Below are 20,970 nucleotides of genomic sequence, written 5' to 3' on the forward strand. Positions count from 1 at the left end.
TACATAGATTAAATGATGTTACCCATATAAAATTGCTTAGGTAGAGCCTTGGACTTAGTAAACACTCAGTACATGTCAGCAGTGTTTTTATTATCATCGTTATTATTAAAGAAATTTTATTCTCAGACCTATTCAAAGTGCACAACTTCAGATGTAAGGTACTATCATCATAAATAATAATTTTCTTTACTGTGACATGGTCAGGTTGTATTTTTCCATTTATATTGTTGTACCTATTTGAAGTTAAGTAAGCTTCAAAACAAATCACTATTCACTACTTCATTTGATCCTCACAACAATGCTGACATAGAGAGAGACAGGGGAGAGACTATCCTCAAGTTACAGATAAACTCCAGTGTCAGCTGAAATTTAAGGAGGAAAGTGACTTGACCAAAGCCATTCAACTAGTTACCGGCAGTGAATGGATTCCAAGGGCACCCTGTATAACTGCTCCTTCAGGGTTGATACGGTTTGGCCCTGTGTCCCCACTCAAATCTCATCTCAAATTGTGATCCCCATAATCCCCGTGTATCAAGGGAGGTTCCAGGTGGGAGGTGATGTGATCGTGGGGGTGGTTCCCCCATGCTATTCTCATGATGGTGAGAGTTCTCACGAGATGTGATGGTTTTATAAGGCAGTTTTTCCTGCTCTTGCTCACTCTCTTTCACCTGCCACTATGTAAGACGTGCCTCTTTCCCTTTCGCCCTGACTGTAAGTTTCCTGAGGCTTCCCCAGCCATGCAGAACTGTGAGTCAATTAAACCACTTTTCTTTATAAATTACCAAGTCTTGGACATGTCTTTATAGCAGTATGAGAACAGACTAATACAAGGGGTCATCCCATCATTTCAGGCTTCTCCAAAATACCAACTTCATAATATTTAACTACTTTCAAGAGAGAAATGTGACCCCAAGTGGGTCAGCAGAAAGACCATGAGCAGGGACAGTGCACTGTGACACAGACCCACTGTTCAGTAGAAACACACTATATACCAGAGGAGTGAAGTGGGGTTGACTCTGGTATTGCGATGATGTCCTCGTCAGACATTGTTGTCACCACCTCCCGCCAGGCACAAGCGTCCTCAAGTGATTACAGCATGAGAGAAGTGGAGCTGAAGGTCCCTGAGCAGATTTCCCACCCTGCACCTGCTTGCCTTTGGAGCTCTATTTCTGACCTAGGGATAAACTCTCCCCTCCACCCTCCTCTGCCACTAGAGTAAGCTTTATCCTCCCCTGCTGCTTTGCCTTTGCTCAAGCTGGTCCTCCACAGGAAATAAACACCTTTTCTCCAAACTGCAAATGGGCAGATTCTACTTTCCCTTAAAAACCTAGTTAAAAGCCGTTGTCCATGAAATGCAACTCAGCCACACTGCCCCATCAGCGAAAATAATCTCTGTGATCCAAATTTTCTGTTAATTTATTTAGACAGCTTTTTCTAATGTATTTCATAAGTTTTCTCTCTCCTCTTAGATGTGTAAGCAACTTAAGGCCCTGGTGCGAGTCTTTAGATTTCCCCAGCCACACACCAGGCACAGTGCTGTGCACACAGCTGGCATTCAATGGCAATGTGAACGAGTGAGCAATAGAAGGCCAGTCCTTCCGTAGGTGTTTGGTGCTTCCTCTCTATCCATAACACAACGCAAACAAATTGCAATGAAGGTCAGGGTATGTATCTAAATAATTTTTTAAGTGAAAAGAGAATTTGAACTCAAAAACTTTGTCAGATGATAAATTCTTTTTCAGATATATTTCTTAATTCCCCATTTCAGTCTACATGCATTAAAAAAGGGATCCAGAGAACAAAAGAGCTCAGATTTTAAAATTTCTTTGAAAAATGAAATCTATGCCCAGAGAGTAAGAATGATTAAACTGATAACAATTCGAAAAACCAAGAGGAGTTTTAACAAATTTACAAGAAGAAAACAAACAACCCCATTGAAAAGTGGGCAAAGGACATGAACAGACACTTCTCAAAAGAAGACATACATGCAGCCAAGAAACACATGAAAAAAGCTCAACATCATTGATTATTAGAGAAATGCAAATCAAAATAACAGTGAGATGCCATCTCATGCCAGTCAGGATGGCGATTATTAAAAAGTCAAGAAACAACAGATGCTGCCAAGGCTGTAGAGAAATAAGAACGCTTTTACACTGTTGGTGCAAATGTAAATTAGTTCAGCCATTGTGGAAGACAGTATGGCGATTCCTCAAAGACCTAGAACCAGAAACACCATTTGGCCCAGTGATCCCATTACTGGGGATATACCCAAAGGAATATAAATAATTATATTATAAAATACGTGCACACGTATGTTCATTGCAGCATTATTTACAATAGCAAAGACATGGAATCAACTCAAATGCCCATCAATGATAGACTGAGTAAAGAAAATGTGGTACATATGCGCCATGGAATTCTATGCAGCCATAAAACAGAACAAGATCACGTCATATGCAGGGGCATGGATGGAACTTGAAGCCATTATCCTCAGCAAACTAACGCAGGAATAGAAAACCAAATGCCGCATGTTCTTGCTTGTAAGTAGGAGCTGAATGGTAAGAACACATAGACACAGGGAGGGGAACAACACACACTGGGGTCTGTTGTGTGATTGAGGGGAGAAAGAGAGCATCAGGGAAAATAGCTAATGCATGTAGGGCTTAATACCTAGGTGATGGGTTTGTAGGTGCAGCAAACCACCATGGCACACGTTTACCTATGTAACAAACCTGCACGTACTGCACATGTACCCCAGAACTTAAAATTTTTTTAAAAAGAAAAGAAAAATCAAGAGGAGTTTTAAAAATAATTATCATCTCTGTTTAATCTTACTGCAATTTGACAGGCCCCCCTCTACTCTTAATCAATCTTAATATCTCTTGACTATTATTATTTGATGCCTATCTATACAGGAAGAAAAAATATGTGACCTGGAAATAAAAAGCTTTTTATCAGAAGAAGTGGAATAGCAAACATTGTATAAACTGCATTGGCTATGATCAAAACAAACAAACAAACAAAAGTTGCTGATGACAAAATCAGAATGGAAGTGGCATTTTTGAGATATTGCTTCTTTAACTCTGACATTGGAGCATGGGATGAACACTGTGAGTTAGCCTTATTCAATCCTGCACTTCCCTGGCCAAGTGGGACACATTTAGTGGCCACTGCCTCAACCACACTGCTGTGGAAGTCTGCAGCCGACACCCCAGCTCCAGCTGAACACTTTATTCTGTTTTTCCACAAGTTGTCTGTCTAGCCTCGGCCTCTACCAGTAACTAAGAGATGGCTTTAGCCATATGCATTCAAGGTGCATTAGTGCCCACGCAGCTCAGCACTGCACTACTCTCCCTCTAACCCTGGGGTGAAAATGGTGCATCTGCAGAGAAGTGGGATGATCTAGGCAGCTCTGCTCCCTAGTCTGGCTGGAACTGGGGCACACAGTATGGCTTCCCTATGTGTAACCTGGGAAACACTGTTTATGAAAAAGATGCCTCTAAAAACATCGGGTTTCATGGCCAAATGACTTTGGAAAAGGCCGTAGTCTTAGTCGTCTTCTGGGAGTTTCACGATGCATATTGGCATATTAAAGGAAATGAAACGGCCTGCAGTAAAGAATCCTATGATACTTTGTTTAACTCAGCAAGTTCCAAATTTATTTTATTGTAAACTGTCTTCCCACTAACACCTTTGAATATTGAAACTTAGTTTGGGAAATGCTGGAGACTACCCTACAATTAACAGCTGTGTGGCTTTGAATCTAACTACAAGACAACTTTTGCTTTCCCTGTCCAAAAGTCATTGCTCAAGAAAGGGTTAGTGGAAGAGTTGAACTACAAGTGGAAGGTTTAGATTTTCTCACAACCAAACTATAAAATAATCTGGAAATTTTACCTTAATATAGGAAAACACATATTTTTGCAACCAAGATCAAGAAAAACATATTTTAAGTCACAATTACAATAGTCCACAGCAGTGTATTCTTTATGAAAACATGTGCTAGCCACGGCCCACAACCCAATGCTGTATGTCTTTATATGTATAAGATGAAGTAAAGAACAAAGTGATTACCCAAATATTTCAAATCAATTTCTCTTTCTACAGTGATGCCTGTTCATTTTCAGATAATTCAAGTTTACTGGATTTGAATGTGGAATTGGAGAACGTAGGAGCCTAAGTCACCTGAAACCTTATATAATTCTACACTATTTAAATATACTTCAACTATTGAAATATACCTTATTAAATAAATTAAGCCTTTAGGAAGATATGGCCAATCAGCCATCTTTGATACCACTAAGAAAATATCTACAATATTACATGATATAATATACTGAAAATTCCTCCAATATCTGAGAATTAATGTTTCCACATTTCTAAGCATCCAATTTATTACGAAAGAAGATTTTAAACACTAAGTACTATGGGTATATGCATCAAAGTCTCCTAAAAATCAGTTTGCCCAGACATCAAACATCTAAAATAAAATTCATACATTTCCTTTTCAACTTCACACATCTCCAGTAATTCAAATAAAATCTGTTCACATTTCTGAAGGGGAAATCCTGCTACCATGAAACTGATCTATATTTCAGGTTATCAATTTTTTTAACTTAACACTTTAAAACCCATGCCAACCCATAAAAAGATCTATTTAGATGTAAATTTGAATGTCATTGCCTATTTCATTTTTTAAACTGAGAACCATAGAAATATAAATACGCAAAATTCTCTCCCTTCCCAAAACACAGTTGGGAAATGTGTCACATAGTAATACAATCTGAATCAAAGAGAACACTTTCCAGGATTTCCTCCTCCTAAAATCCGGGGGGAAAGGCGGCTGTTAATGAACTAGCTTAACACTTTGATGTTAGATTGAACTTTCTCTTCACCCATTGTATTTCACGGTCAGAATGATCATGTTTTCAAGCAGCCCTAGCGGCAGTGCCTTACCAGTGTAGATGCTGGCATTGGAGGCTGGGATACCAAACTGTGACTCGATGAACTTGGGAATGAAGGTAATGAAAGCAGTTACAATGGCACTCTCAGCTGTGTATGACAAACTCACAAAAAGGAATGTCATGTTGCTTAAGATCCTGACAGCTGCTCTTGGTAGGTCTACAAAATGACAAAAATGACAAATGAATGTTATAAACAATGGATGGAAAACAAAATAAAACTGAATTGTTTTTGAAATGAACTGGAAATAGCCATTCAGCAACATTTGCCACCAAAGAATAAAAATAGAAAGATCTGATGACGATTAGAAACCATCCTCTTTAAATAGATTTTGTTTTGTTTGTTTTTTTTTTAACTTTCAACGAGGATATGGAAATTAAGTAAAGTACCTAAAAACATACCCATACACAAATATCCTTACAAGCAGTACCCAACTGATAGTTCCTGTTTCAAAAACTGTTAGAATTATTTGCATTTCTTCAGTAATTAACGCAATGTTATTTATTGTTAAGGCCTTAAAGTCCGCTAGATGTGTAAAGTGCCTGGAATGCAGCCTTAAATTACAATTTCCACTTCTCCCAAGTAATATTAAAATGGAGCTATTCTGCTTCTGTGGGCATCTACATGATGTTATAATTCTGATTGTCAAGTCTCATTATGAAACAGGAAATAGCCACAGTTTAAAAAGCTAAAAGAATGCAGCCATCAGGTCAGACACTCTGAGGTACTTGAATTGGGGAACAAAGATCTCCAAAGAGGAAGGAGAGCCGAAAGGTGGGGGTTTAGCACCTGCTGAGCTGCCTCCAAGAAAGAAAGGAAAGCCTCACCCTTGAGTCTAGGCATTTATTTCACAGAACCTGCCATCTATGCGCTTCAAGGTATATGTGCAAGTATTTTCATTGGAGCATAATTTATAATACCAAAAATGTAGGAGGGGGGAATCTACATTTCCATCAATGGGAAATGTTTAAATAAATGATGGCACAGCCATATAATGGAAAACTAGACAATAGTTAAAAATGAAATAGAGCTGTATGTACTGGCGTAAAAGAACTCCAAGAAATATTTGTATTAATGTGTAAAGCAAGCTGCAAAAATAGATGTACATATGTGTGTAATTCTATTTAATTAAAAATCAAACAAACCAAAACAATGTATTTTATATGGTCAAATATATACTTCTCAATCATACTCATCCTACAGCCTCTTGTAAACACTGTAAATTAAAATGTCATATCCAAAATTTAGAACTTAGAAAGTTAAGATTACCTATCCACATTTAAAGATTCAAATTAAGCTTAGCAGTATATTAAAAGCCAATGTGTTGACTCTAAAACATCTGGGAAAAATATATAACACCAGACTATTAAGGGTTTATGTTCTGTGAATTAATGTACAATTATGTAATCTTTATGTATCTTCATAGAAAAGGTAAGCTGCATTATTTTCGGCAATACAGTCATCTCAGAACGGTTATCTCTTTCAACATAACAAAGCCATTTCATTAAAATTAGCCAGGAACTTTTATTAAAGCTATAATTCATAGCCTCCTATTGACCAAAATTTGAAACTTAGAAAGTTAAGACTGCTCACTATCATTTTAAAATTTAAACTAAATTTAATGTTCTATATTTTAATTTAATTTCTAAAGTTTAAATTAACAATTTAAAAGAAAAATTAAGATGCATGCTTTATTTTTTTACATGGATAAACACACCAGAGAAAAACATAATCAAAGTGCTTCATAAAATCACCCTACAGCCTCTTGTAAACACTGTAAATTAAAATGTCATATCCAAAATTTAGAACTTAGAAAGTTAAGATTACCTATCAACATTTAAAGATTTAAATTAAGTTTAGCAGTATATTAAAAGCCAATGTGTTGACTCTAAAACATCTGGGAGAAACATAAAATAAATTTTTAACATAAGAAAGTAACATACTATCACATGACTATTTTAAGAAATACTAGTTACATTGAACGGGTTTTTCTTCTATAGCCATTTGGCATGATAAAATAGCCTTCTAATTTCAAGGGTAACTAAAAACATGCATGATGGTTCTCTCTTCTTTTATTAAAAAAGTCTGCTGTTATCTAAGAAGAATTAGCAGAAGTTCAGACCTTCAACGACTCTAAGTTCCTTTCTTCTACCTTTCTCATCTGCTTTACTGGGGCTGAGCTTTCAGCCTACAGCCCTCCAGGAGTTGGGGTAGGAGAATAGTATACAGGGTTGTACCTTTGGTTGGTGGGACTGGGTGATTTTTTTACATCAAAGGAGACTTAGCAAGTTATAAACACATTGAAAATAATGGAAATCAGTTTTCTAACTGCCAAAGAAGAGAGTTACAAATATGGAAAGGGGGATCGTTCTACATCAGATTGGAACTGGAGGTACTGGTATGAATTCATGGTTCAGATAGACAGATAGATAAATAGATTAGAGGAAGATAGATACATGGATGATAGACTGTGTGTGTGTTTGTATGTGTCTATAAATATAGGTCCTTCTCTGTTTGCTCACAAGGCTTAGAAGTAATGACACCCTGGTAGGAATGCATCCACCTGGCACCCAATTCTTGGTTTCTAAAAACCATCTTCTACTAAAAGGAACAAGAGTTCCCTGGAAAAATGTCTAACTTTACAACTGGAGCAGAGATAATACAAGATAAGCCTAGAAAATCTTGTTGAACAAGAAAGCAAAAATGTGCTCATGGAATGGTGAGGACATGTCAGAAGGACACAGAAGACCGCTTGAAGGATTCTCAATAGCCCAATCTGGGACAATTTGACCTCTGTAGATGCTAAACCAGTAAGCAAAAATCTAATAGGAATGAGATATAGTTGGTTTTTATTATCCACAGATTCCATATTTGCAAAGACACCTACTTGCTAAAATTTATTTGTAACCCCAAAAATTAACACTCGCAGCACTTTCACAGTCACGTGCAGACCAGAGAAAAATTTGAGTCGTCCAATGCACACATTCCTAGCTGAGGTGGAACAAGGTGACACTCTGCTTTCTTGTTTCTGCTCGTGTATTGTAAACTCATGTCCTTTCCATAATACATTGTCTCACAGGTTTTGCATTTTTGTACTTTTTGTTGGTGATCTCATTGTTTAAAATCCCTTGTGCTGCAGTGCTGTCTAGGGTTCCTAAAGTGCAAAAGACTATGATGTGCCTTACGGAGAAAATACTGATGTTAGATAAGCTTCCTTCAGGCATGAGTTACAGTGCAATTGACCATAAGTTCAATGATAATGAATCAACCCTATATATTAAATAAGTAGTCTTTAAACAGAAAGATACATAAAGCAAGGTCATGTATTCATTGATTGGTTGAGGATTATGTTGTAATAGGAAGCCAACCCTGTACCCTCCGTAGGAGCGAAGTTCAGTCCAGGCTAATCCAGTGTTCACAGTGACTTTATAGAACATAGCTGCACAAATAATAGGTGTCAACTGTACTTACATTGCCTCAAAATATTTCCCCACAAAGTTCTTTTTAATTACTCATTGATTAAAAATATATTATACTTATTAACTTTAGAATGAAGGAACCTGGCAAATACTATCTTATCCCAGTGATAAAAGTTAGCCTACTAGTGATAGAGCAAATTAACACTATGTGTCTCTGTTCCTATGTACTGAGCATAGCATCATTTCAGTGGTGTGCCTGCAAACATGCATAAATCAGGAAATATCACCAAATCCAAATTGAAGGATAGTCAAAGTTAATGGATATACAAAGTTACTTGCTTGTACCTTTTTTAAAAGATCAAGGTCATAAGAAACAAAAAAGGATGAGTAACTGATTTAGGTTGAAGGAGACTAAAGGGCACAAAAACTAAACGCATGTGATCCTGGATTGAATCTTGGACATCATGGGCGTTACTGGGACAATCAGCAAAATTTGGCTGGGGCCTATGGTGTAGATGGTAGCACCAGATCAATGTGAATTGCCTGATTCTTATGGCTGTCCTGTGGTTATATAGGAGAGTGTTCTTGTACTTAGGAAACATACACTGAAGTATTAGGGACAGTAGAGTACCATAACCCTCAATTTCTCAGAAATGTTAACAATTGGGGAATCAGGATGTAGGGTACACTGGTGCCCTGTGCTATTTCTATAGCTTTCATGTAAATTCAAAATTATTTCAAAAACACAAAATTTAGAAGACTAAGTTAGCAAAGAAATTGTTAAACCTTCCTAAATTTGCAACCAAATACTTAATTTTTATGCTACTGAATATATTTTAGATCAGTTTCTTGGTGTCATTTATAACTGTGTCATTGTAAAACCAAAAATGCAGTAAAAAGCATGATGAAGGAGAGATGATGAAATAATGACAGTGATTATCATTTTTTGATCATTTAATGCTAGGAAATCTTACAAATTCAAGCTGGCACTAAAACCAGGAGATGCCTTAAACAGTAGTAAAGTAGGAATAAAATTCAACACAAAGCACCAAAATTCAAGAGGTTATAATTTAAGGTGGTCTATACTCTGAAATCACCTTTAAAAGAAGTGTTAATAGCATTGGCAGATCATTTGCTCCTTCCAGGTGCACACTGATGACAGTATAGGCGGCCCCATCATCATGTGCACGGGGACCTGGTGTTAAATTGCACTCCAATCACAACAGAGCTATGCTGCAATAAATCTGGTGGACCCAGGTACCTCCAAAGCCTTTGGTCAAAATTCAGAAAATCTGAGATAGGTGGTGTGGGTGGATTCTTTTTTTTTTTTTTTTGAGACGGAGTCTCGCTCTGTCACCCAGGCTGGAGTGCAGTGGCATTATCTCAGCTGACTGCAACCTCTGCCCCCAGGGTTCAAGCGATTCTCCTGCCTCAGCCTCCCGAGTAGCTGGGATTACAGGCGTGTGCCACCATGCCTGGCTAATGTTTTATATTTTTAGTAGAGACGGAGTTTCACCATGTTAGCCAGGATGGTCTCGATCTCCTGACCTCGTGATCTGCCCACCTCGGCCTCCCAAAGTGCTGGGATTACAGGCATGAGCCACCGTGCCTGGCCGTGACTGGATTCTTATGGAAGCTGATAAGGGATGGTGTTTAGAAGAGACTGGATCAGTCTCTCTGAAGGCAGAGGCCGTAATTTATTCTCCAAACCTGTTGATCACAGCATGATATAAGGCAGAAGGTATTGATATGTTTGTAATTTTTTGACCATTAGCCAAATGGGTTCCAGCATGTGTGAATATTTTATGATCATTCGTAAAATAAGTCATAATTTAAAGTCTGTATTTGATGAAGTTCTTTATTTTTGTTTGTTTGTTTGTTTTAGATAGAGTCTCCCTCTTTCGCCCAGACCAGGATGCAATGAAGTGATCACAGCTCACTGCAGCCTCAAACTCAGGGCTCAAGAAATCCTCCCACATCAGCCTCCCAAGTAACTAGTACTACAAAAGGCCTTTATTTGATGAGCAAAGCTTAAACAAGCACCAACTTCAGCGAACCTGAAAGGTGCAGTCATCTTTTCAAGTGGGCAGAGAGACGAACTTCCTGGAAGTTTATTTAGTCTGATAAGAAGTATATCCCAGGCTGGAGAGGGCTCTGCAAGTCCCTGTCACACTGAAAGACCCATCCTCTGTGGCTCCTTATACAGAAGCTGCAAGGTTTTTACCATAGGACCTGATATCCCCAAATGAGCTGATTGGACCAGGGAAGGAGGCGGGACTCAGAGGTGCTATCTACAGGCAACCCAACAGCCACCAGAGGCCTAAGGCACCCTATGTGAGCAAAGACTGGCCAAAAACCACTTGACTTTGTTTCCCTTAGAGTGTTTGCATTGGAGACTATAAAGGGCTAATTAGGCATGGCGTATGAAGATTGAGTGAGAGATAAAAGTAAGAAAAACTGAGCCTGGAGCCACAGTGGAGTCTGCAGAGTGACTGTGGAGCTCAATGGCAATGGGCACATCCCTATCTGCCAGGGTCCCAGCCGCTGGGGATTCTCCTCTCCCCTGGAGCCTTGCACCAGAACCCCAGTATCTCAGGTGGCTTGAACTGGCTTCTGCTCTTTACAACCTGAAAGGATCTATATCATGTGTTTTTGCTGTTGTGTTAGATTACTGAAACAAACTTTGTTTTAATGATATATTTGAAAAACATATGCCAACAAAGGGATTGACCAAGCATAAAAAGCATAAGAAGAAGGCCCAGCTACCATGAACACCACTGAGTGCGCCATGCCTGTGAGACCGGGCTGCTGCCTGCCCTTCCACTCTGTAGTCCTACGGTTGCCCTGCCCCAAGCTTCATCCATAGCATGGTCTTCTTCATCTCCGTACTACTTGTGTTATTCCCCACCTGTCTCCTTGGCAAATGTCAAACTCATCCATCAACTTTCAGGATTGGCATCTGCCCCTGTAGGAAGCATCCACAGCTTCTCTAGACAGTCTAGGGGGCTCCCTCTCTGTGCTCCCATGTACTTGGTCCATAGCTCTAGTCATCAATTCTTAGGTAGCTGCTTGTGTTTACCTGTCTGTTCCTTTCAGGAGACTATAAAAGCTATGACTGCAGGACCTTGGGGTATCTGTACATCTTCAGCTCCCAGCATTCATCCGGCCTATAGGAGGCACTCAAAAAATATACTTGGAATGCATTTACTAACATTCTTTATTATATCACTGCAATAATTTGTACTAAAACAATAGCCATATACTTGTGAAAAAATGAAGTCCATTCCAAAGAGGCATAATTTCCTCCTGGGGAGCAGGTTAGGAGCTAAGAAAGCATAAGTCATAAGATGAAAAGTGGTCCACAGTGGTGAACTCACTGAAAATAGAAAATTATGCTCCTTTTAAAACTATGGTTCTTTAATGCTAAAGAATCCTTAATGGCGTCAGATAAGATTATAAACTAAAATGTCCATTAAAGAAGAATTAAAATACTAACAGGAGAAACAGAAAATATACAACATTGTTCTTTATCCAGCATATCTGGGAAAGAGGTATGCTTAATTTTTCAGATATCTGAGTGATTGCCTCTTTAAGCAACAAAGCTTTAAATATTTTTGTTGTATTAACTGGTAATACTAGTGAATGCATAGCATAATCTGACATTTTCTTCAAGATTCAAAGTCATAATTAGGAATACTAATTTCTGTATGCTAATTAGTTTTTCACCATCTTTTCTAACCTTCATTAATTTTCTGATTTTTTTTTCTGGTTGCAAGAAAATTCCTTCCCCAGGATGTGTTGTTTGTGTGTTTGTTTTTACCCACCGACATTGTGCATCCACACCAACGTTTCTTTTATGTCCTTCTAAAGAGCCCTTCTAAAAGTAAACATAAGCTATTAATTTTGTTCCTTTTACATCTTTTTTTAAAATTTAAACTGGGGATGGGATGAGGACTACTGCTTGTTTTATTATTATACAAAATAGATAAGTTAGTATTACTATGAAGCAGTTGACTAAATTTTATTACCTCGAAATGTACATTTCCACCCAGGTATAAATCATGAGTATTAAATACCAAACAAACATACTGGCCCCTCTTAATGCTTTTCATAATTTTTGACATGGATATATCCAGACATACTAACATTTATTTAAAATTTAGTAGCCCAGGCAGTTTATTTTCCTAATGTTTAAATTCCACTAAAATACATACCCTTTTAAAAAAATAATTTATTGTGCCAAAACTCACAGAATATAAAATTAACTATTTTAGAGTAAAAATGTTAGTGGAATTTAGTACGGTCACGATGTTGTGCAACCACCACTTCTATCTAGTTTCAAAATATGAATACTTTCTTACTATTAAAAAAAGTTAAGCATTTTATTTTCAGAAATGGGATTGGAATTCACTTTTATTTTATTCTCTAAATTTTCTGTCATGAACATGTATTACTGTTAGGATCTTGTTTTAAAAGCTGCAATTTTAAAAGGATGCAGAAATGTGTCATCCCTGAAAGTCCTCCCTGACTCAGGCAGCCAACACGGATTCCTTCCTCCTCTTCTTTCCACCTCCTTAGAATGTGCATACCTCCATTTTAGGACTTAACATATTAATATTGTGTCTACTTTCCTTTCTGCCTCCCTTTGAGGGCAAGGTCTGTAACTTTTCATGTATGAATCCTGAGTTCTTAGTCCTGTAGTGATTGTCCAATAAAGATATTTGTGAAAAAGAAAGAAAAATAAAAAAAGAGAAATTTCCTTAGGATAGATATTGCCAGGCATTTATCTCAATAATTAAATTATTGGGTTCCATTTGGAAACCCGTCTAGTCCTTTCCTAAAAGTCTTAAATAACACCCATTTCTTATATAACAGTGCATTTTGAGAGAAGAGTGATCGAACAAGCAGATAAAGGCAGCTTAAAGGGACTAAAGTCAAACAAGGCATAAAATTCACATTGGGCACAGAGACCAAGAGTGAAGATGAAAGCAACCAGAGTGGAAGGTCATAGTTATATAAAAGATGGGGATTTTTATTGATAAATTTTAAAAGAACGTGACACTGCCAAAACACAGGGTGCTTTGCAAAGCACATGGGCAGTACCAAGGCCTTTGCCTTGAGGGCATAGGAAAGGCCTCCTCAAGGGGGCGGAAGAAAAGTGGTGTAATAAAGAAAGACAGAGGGAACACCACATGATAATTATGGCTGAAGGAGGCCAGTGAGCAGATACTCCAGCTACAACACATAAGCTTCTATATTAATCATGTTTGTAAATTTCTATATTTTATAATGCTTTGACTTCTTAAAAAGCTTGCCAGCCAGCGAGAGACTGCCCTCCCAGGACTATCGCCACTACTTAGAGATAGCATTGGGCTCAGCCACCACTGCGAGCATACCCTTCATAAGCAAACCAACCAATCCCAAGTTGGTAGCCCCAACCACCTCCTAATCTAACTCACACACACTTCACCTGTCCTAAATTGCCCAGGGTCAGGTACCAGACAACTGGAGATCATCCTTATAGCCCAGAGCCTATGGACATTATTCAAACTAGCCAATCCTAAGCTCTTTTGCAAGGAGATCCCAACAAAGGCTGTGGCCTAGACTCTGGCCTCGCTCCAATTCTGCCTCCTGACCAACCTGATGCTCCCCCTGTGGCCCTGCATGGCAGGACATGCCCCCTTCTCTTAGGAAGTGTAAGTAATTTATTCTACCAGTGGTATTAACCTCGTCACATCATCACTCAGACATCTCTATAAGTTAAAATCCCATGGGTGCAAATTATTCAACAGCCTTTAACATCTCATGAAACTCCTTGATCCTCTTCTTTTATAAGTACTTAAAGTGCAGTTGGCCCTCCATATCCATGGATTCTGCATCCATGGATTCAACCAACCACAGATTGAAAATACTCAAAAAAAAATGAATGGGTGCATCTGTATTGAACACATCAGACTTTTTTCTTGTCCTTATTCCCTAATCAAGACCATATAACAACTGTTTACATAGCATTAACATTGTATTAGGTATTATAAGTAACAAGAGATGATTTAAAGTATACCAGAGGATGTGCATAGCTTATATGCAAATACTGCACCATTTTTATATCAGAGACTTGAGCATCGTGGATTTTGGTATCCACCAAGGAGTTCTGGAACCAATCCCCCGTGGATACCAAGGGATGACTGTATTTAAATGTTCCATTATCTCTAATCTTGCAGTTCCTATCATTTTTATTCTTTAAAGCCTTCTGGTGCATCAAAAAGCTGGTGAAAACATATGATCGTCCTGCAGTGAAAACCTTAGTAACTTTTATGGCCTGTGAATCTCGCATGATCCTGTATGTTCTTGAGCATTTGGCAGATACAACTTTTCCATGCCTGTTATCCAGAAGAATCAAACTATTTTTAGTCAGGGTTTTCTGTAAAAGCAAAACCAAGACTGCTTATCATATGCAACATGGCCAACACAGGACCTACGTGCCCTCATTTCCTGCTCATTTTCTTTGAAAGAAATGACCCCACGGGTTTCCCAATTATAAGGCCCCATGAAGGTACTCTAAGTCCTCCCTCCCCTCCAAAACACACTGGCAAATGGCATTTGCTGCTTGCCTGGAAAAGACAGGAGCTAGATGACACTAACACGCCACAGTCACCTCACAGCTTAGCACATCGAGCCTGAGACACTTGCCTACGACAAGGGGGTATATATGGCTGCCAGGGCCTAAAATACGTCATTAGTGGCTCCTGGCCACAGTACTACCTTGCTTGTTTAAATCAGCACTCATGAATATGTTCACATATCTTGCTAAGGAGATGCTACTTTGATGAGTCACCCCACAGTTATTTTAATGAGTATAAAGAAAGAGCTTTCTTTTTTAGGGATTCTCTGCCTGGACTGTTACCATTTACCTTTCACCTCCTAAGCTGCAAGTCCAAATCTAAAGATGTGGCTTACCACCAGAAATCATACATACAATAAAATAATAGTCAGACAGGAAAGAAACAAAGAATTCCATACACAGAAAACATAAATAGAGCAGAGCATCCAAACTGGGAGAAAAAATTAAATGTGACCATAAGACTTTTCCTGGGTTTTAGATTTGACTCTGACTTTCCTGGCCATCAAAGCAAAAAGCTGTATAATCATCATTATCAGAAACACAGAAGCATTCTACTTTCTTCCTGGAAAACAAAGTTTTTCCTAACTATGTTCTGGAGCTGTGGTTTTCACAGTGCAGTTCCTGGACCAACAGCTTCAGTATCATCTGGGAAATTGTTAAAAAATGCTAATTCTCAGGCCGCACTCCAGACCTACTGAATCAGAGACTGTGGACTGGGGCCTAAAGACCTGGGTTTTAGGGAGCCTTTGTGGTGATGCTGATGTAGGCTAGGTTTGAGAACCATTGATCCAAAGAAAGGGGTTTTATATAAAGGGCACTGAGCAACCATCCTATGGCAAATATGGGGAATTCAAGCAGCAGCTTTCAATAAAACTGCAAACACAAAATTAAAGTGTAATTTAGCAAAGGCAGTATGCAAGAAGACTAAGAGCACAGGGCCCAGGCATGTAGCTTTTAGTGATCCCTCTTTGCTGGGTCAAAAACTGACCTGAACACATTCATACTATACTTGTTCCAAAACACCTAGTAAAGGAGCATATGCAATGGTTCTGGGTGTTCTTAGGCAGCTCAAGTTCAGAATCTATTCCTTCTGCTTCTCTCAACTAGCTCCTCTCCCCATTATCTGAGGTTCAAACCCTATAATCACGTCTGGTATCTCTCTCTCCATCATTCCCATATCAGTTGTCACATCCTAAAGAAGTGACCTGTTTCACCGGGCGCAGTGGCTCACGCCTGTAATCCCAACATTTTGGGAGGCTGAGGCAATGGATCACCTGAGGTCAGGAGTTCGAGACCAGCCTGGCCAACATGGTGAAGCCCCATCTTTACTAAAAATACAAAAATTAGCCAGGTGTGGGGGCGGGCGCCTGTAATCCCAACTACTCAGGAGGCTGAGGCAGGAGAATCACTTGAGCTTGGGAGGCGGAGGTTGCAGTGAGCAGAGATCATGCCACTGCACTCCAGAGCAAGACAGAGTGAGACAAAGCGAGATGGTCTCAAAAAAACAGAAAAAGAAAAAGAAATGACCTCTTTCTCTCATTCAATAATTCATTCATCAAATATTTATTATGTACCTACTAGGTGGTATAAACTTAGCAGGAAATGTAATGGACAAAAAAAAAAAAAAAAAAAAAAAAAAAAAAAAAAAATCCCTGTCTTCATGGAGCTTACTTTCTCATTGGGGAGACAATAAATAAGTAAGTAAAATTCATGGTAGGTGAGTGATGGGTGCTAAAGAGAACACTACAGGCAGGATGGAGGTAGGAAGCCTTGGAGGAGAGGTCACAGATTTTTAACAGGGTGGCTAAGGAAGGCCTCACTGAAAAGGGGCCATGTGAGAAGTGCACTGAGGAAAGTGAGAGAACATTCCCAGCACAAGTGTGGCAAGCGTAAAAGTCCTGGGGTGAGACTGTCTGGCACGTTTGAGGACCAACAATGAGCCCAGTGAGGCTGAAGCAGAACACACAATAAACAAATGGGACTGAAGGGAGATAAAGTCAAAGAGGTAACCAGGGGTTAAATCATAGGTCATAAAGGAGTGGACTTTTCTATGAATGAGCTGGGAGACCACAGAGCTTTGAGCAAAGGAGTGGCATTTTAACATTTCTGGCTGCTGAATGGAAGGCAGGTAGAAAGGCGGCAAGGGTCGAAGCAGCAGGGCCAGTTTAGCAGGCTGCTGTCCTTTCCTTCTCTACTAGTCGAAACCTCTCCACTGGGCTCTGTCTGCAGCTGTCCATCTGTGCCCCTTCCGGACAATCTGCTCCTCCTCCTCCCTAATCTACCTCTTTGAGTGCTACCAAACACCAGCTCAAACCTCCCCATTCCCCATTAGAAAAGAAATCGAAGAACGCACACTAGAACTCACGTTCTCCACCGTATGCCCTGCTTGACCTTCCCAACCTCATCTCCCAGGCCTCTGCCACATATATCCAACACACCAACCACAAAACGCTTGTTCAGCACTTTCAAATACATCTACACAGTCCCAGCTTCTGGCCTTTGCTCTCTCTGCCTGAACTTTCCTGACACCCGCCTCCACCTACTGAAATCCTCCCAGTCTTTCGAGGTTCATCTCAAATGCCACCTCCTCCATATAACTTTTCCTGATCCCTCAACTGGATGCTCCTTCTGCAGCCTTGAACCTCCACACCATTGCACCTGTTCTCTTTTTATGGCCTTTAATACATTTCCATCTGTATTTGTCCTGGCTCCCTCAGTGGACTCTAAGCTCTTGGAGGGTAAACCATGGCTCACTCAACTTTATAACTAAAGCATGGAGTACAGCACCCTCTTACAGAGTGAACATTCAGTGAATTCAATGATGCCAACATTATCCTTCCATGAGCAAAATTCTCCAACTTTCAGTGGCCTCTATAAATCAGTTTATCACCTCAGGGTAGCTATTTTATTTAGTTAGGATTTTAAGTATATTGCACTCTAACAGACAAAATTCTAGCAGAGAAAAACCTGTTACATTTTATGCTTAATTAATAATACTAAGCAATTAAGCTTCAAAGATTAAGAAGTGGGCATAGAAAGTAAAATCATTCTTATGATTAACTGCCACCAAAAGTTTTTTAGATAGAAGGCTGCCCAGTTAAATTTGGAATGCTTTAAAATGCTGGACCTCAAACCTCAGGAAAACGGATTCACTTAGATATTTTAAGTGTTTATTTTTATTGGTAAGATTTTTGATGGAATCAATGTTAATTTCTTTGTGGAATGTAATGCAGATATACTGAGAATTCTACTTTCCCCTTTGCGGTGTCTTAAATCAGCGTTATTCCTGCATAATTTATAATAAGAGTATGAAAACACTGAGTCAGATTTTCTCAATGTCTGTCATTAAAATGTGGAGGTGGAGTATATTTTCTTCTATCATTCTCTGCAATAGAACTTCCCAAAAGGGCACCATTCTGTATGGCTCAAATAATTTCCTTTTTTTTTTTTTTTGTGAGACGCAGTCTTGCCTCTGTCACTCAGGCTAGAGTGCAGTGGCACAATCTCAGCTCACTGCAATCTCCACCTCCCGGTTCAAGCGATTCTCCTGTCTCAGCCTCCAAAGTAGCTGGGATTACAGGTGCTCACCACAACGCCCATCTAATTTTTAAATTTTAGGTAGAGACTCGGTTTTGCCATGTTGGTCAGGTTGGTCTCGAACTCCTGACCTCAGGTGATCTGCCCACGTCGGCCTCCTAAAGTGCTGGCATTACAGGCATAAACCACTGCACCTAGCCAATAATTTTCTGTTTAAGGAAGTATAAGTTACCAACTTCTACCTCCTCTTTGAAGGTACTAATATTGGTATCCAAATTTCAAATATAAAATAAAGACCAAAAGCCAAGCGTGGTGGCTCACACCTGTAATCCCAGCACGTTGGGGGGCTGAGGCAGGCAGATCCCTTGGGCCCAGGAGTTCTAGATCAGCCTGTGAAACATGGTAAAACCCCATCTGTACAAAAAATGCAAAAATTACCTAGGTATGGTGGCACAGGCCTGTAGTCCCAGCTACTGGGAAGGCTGAGCCAGGAAGGATCACTTGAGCCTGGGAGGTTGAGGCTGCAGCGAGCCAAGATCACACCACTGCACTCCAGCCTGGGTGACAGAGAGAGACTCTGTCTCAATAAAATAAAATAGAATAAAAATTTTAAAAATTAAGACCAAAAGAAGCCCGACTCCAGAAAATAGAAGGGAAAAAAGATCTGGGACTCAAACTCAGTTTTAACTCAAAATGGACTTTTCTATGAATTATTTTTTAAGGCAAGACCTCAATAATAAATCTCAGCTTTGTTAAAAAGTAACCTCAATAATAAATCTCAGCTTTGTTAAAAAAAAAAATGTTAATAGCAGAATGATTCCTGGGGATTTAATTTGTCCTTTGGAAAATTATATTAAATATTAGTCACTTTCTTCAGGTGATATGTATTAGATACACTAAAGGAAATCAATGTATACAAGATAAAAATGAATTAATTTTAAATATTCTAATTGAACATCATTTTATATCATCAATGTCATTTTTAGCAAAACATTTTCAGTATAATTCAATTAAAACAGCATTTCTTTCTAACAAGATAATGTGTCTCTTGAAGTTCCAGTCTTGATATGATTAGAGAATCCAGTACAAGTGGAAATAAGAAAATGAATCAGCTGTGTGTCCTAGTCAGGAGGTTTGGCTGCAGAAGTAGGATCAGTCATGATAATCAAGCAATAGGGTAAAAAAAGGAGACTTTATCAAAAATACTAACAAGAAAATCAGAATATAAACAGATTTTATAAACCAACTACCCATCACCATTCAAAGACTCCTTTTATTCTTGTTTTTAAAAGAAAATATCTTGAACCATCAAATTGAGCATAGAGAAGACAGAGAAAAGCAACCCCTGGCAGTACAAGAAGATATCCCATAAAACAGTGTATATATTCAATTTCCAAAAATCATTTTTGGATTATCAATGGCCCTGATCGCTTTTGAACTTGCATATCTAAGTATGGGTTCCCCAGGAGTAGGCCCTGAGACAAGAGTTCTCATCTAAGTAATTTATTTGGGCAACTCAGGGAACACTGGGTAGAGAGTGTGGTCGAAGTGCACTGGAAGGGAGGAGAGCCCACGACAGACACAGAAACACACCTCAGAATTGCCTCCCCCAAGAGGGGCAGGAGCTGCGGTGTTTATCCAGTCATCCAGTTAAGACTTGTCTGGGGCATGGGAGGCCAGGGGTTTCATTCCTTGGTGCCTGAAAAGCCCCTCAAGCAGGAGCCAAGCAGTTTTCTCAGCCCACAGAGAAAAACCTTCAGGCAAATAATTTCAGTCCTGGCAGTTAGTGGGCCTCTGCCATGAAAACAGTAGGGTCCAAAAATGTGGACAGGGCATTGATAGCACTGTCTACACTGCATCTTCCAAAAGAACTTCATTCCCAGCAACAGTTGTATCTGCTGTTGATGTTTGATATCAATCTTCTCCCCGCTTTTTTCTACCGTCCAATAGATCATATATTTCATATTCAAGTCACCTAACCCTAAGCTATAAAACATATAATTTTATCTTACATATGACTTTATTTCTCCCTTTGAGTCTACTTTATAGTCTCAATAAATGAAGACTCAAAGGCTGGCCAGGTGCAGTGGCTCACGCCTGTAATCCCAGCACTTTGGGAGGCCGAGGAGGGTGGATCACCTGAGGTCAGGAGTTCGAGACCAACCTGGCCACGTGGTGGAATACCATCTCTACTAAAAAAAAAAAAAATACAAAAATTAGCTGGGCGTGGGTGGGCGCCTGTAATGCCAGCTATTTGGGAGGCTGAGGCAGGAGAATTGTTTGAACCTGGGAGGCAGAGATTGCAGTAAGTGGAGATCACACCACTGCACTCCAGCCTGGGTGACCTATCTCAAAAAAAAAAAAAAAAAAAAGAATCAAAGATTATTGCTATGTTTTAAATTCTTTGACATCAACCTTATCTCAATTGAG

The 20,970-nt window shown here is 39.2% G+C and overlaps 1 protein-coding gene across 3 annotated transcripts in view; it reads right to left on the minus strand.

Annotated features, from left to right (window-relative positions):
* SLCO5A1 (solute carrier organic anion transporter family member 5A1) overlaps positions 1 to 20,970 on the minus strand; it is a 166,659-nt gene that overhangs the window by 65,174 nt on the left and 80,515 nt on the right. For 2 of the 3 annotated variants that reach the window (XM_002819164.4, XM_054561726.2), the window contains exon 5: positions 4,957 to 5,121. The exons of the other annotated variant lie outside the window; for it this stretch is intronic. In XM_002819164.4, the coding sequence (XP_002819210.4) occupies positions 4,957 to 5,121 (165 nt within the window). The remainder of the gene's footprint in view (positions 1 to 4,956; positions 5,122 to 20,970) is intronic. 3 annotated transcript variants of the gene reach the window in all.

The sequence above is a fragment of the Pongo abelii genome, chromosome 7 (assembly GCF_028885655.2).
Source record: "Pongo abelii isolate AG06213 chromosome 7, NHGRI_mPonAbe1-v2.0_pri, whole genome shotgun sequence".
In the NCBI taxonomy this organism is placed as follows: domain Eukaryota; kingdom Metazoa; phylum Chordata; class Mammalia; order Primates; family Hominidae; genus Pongo; species Pongo abelii.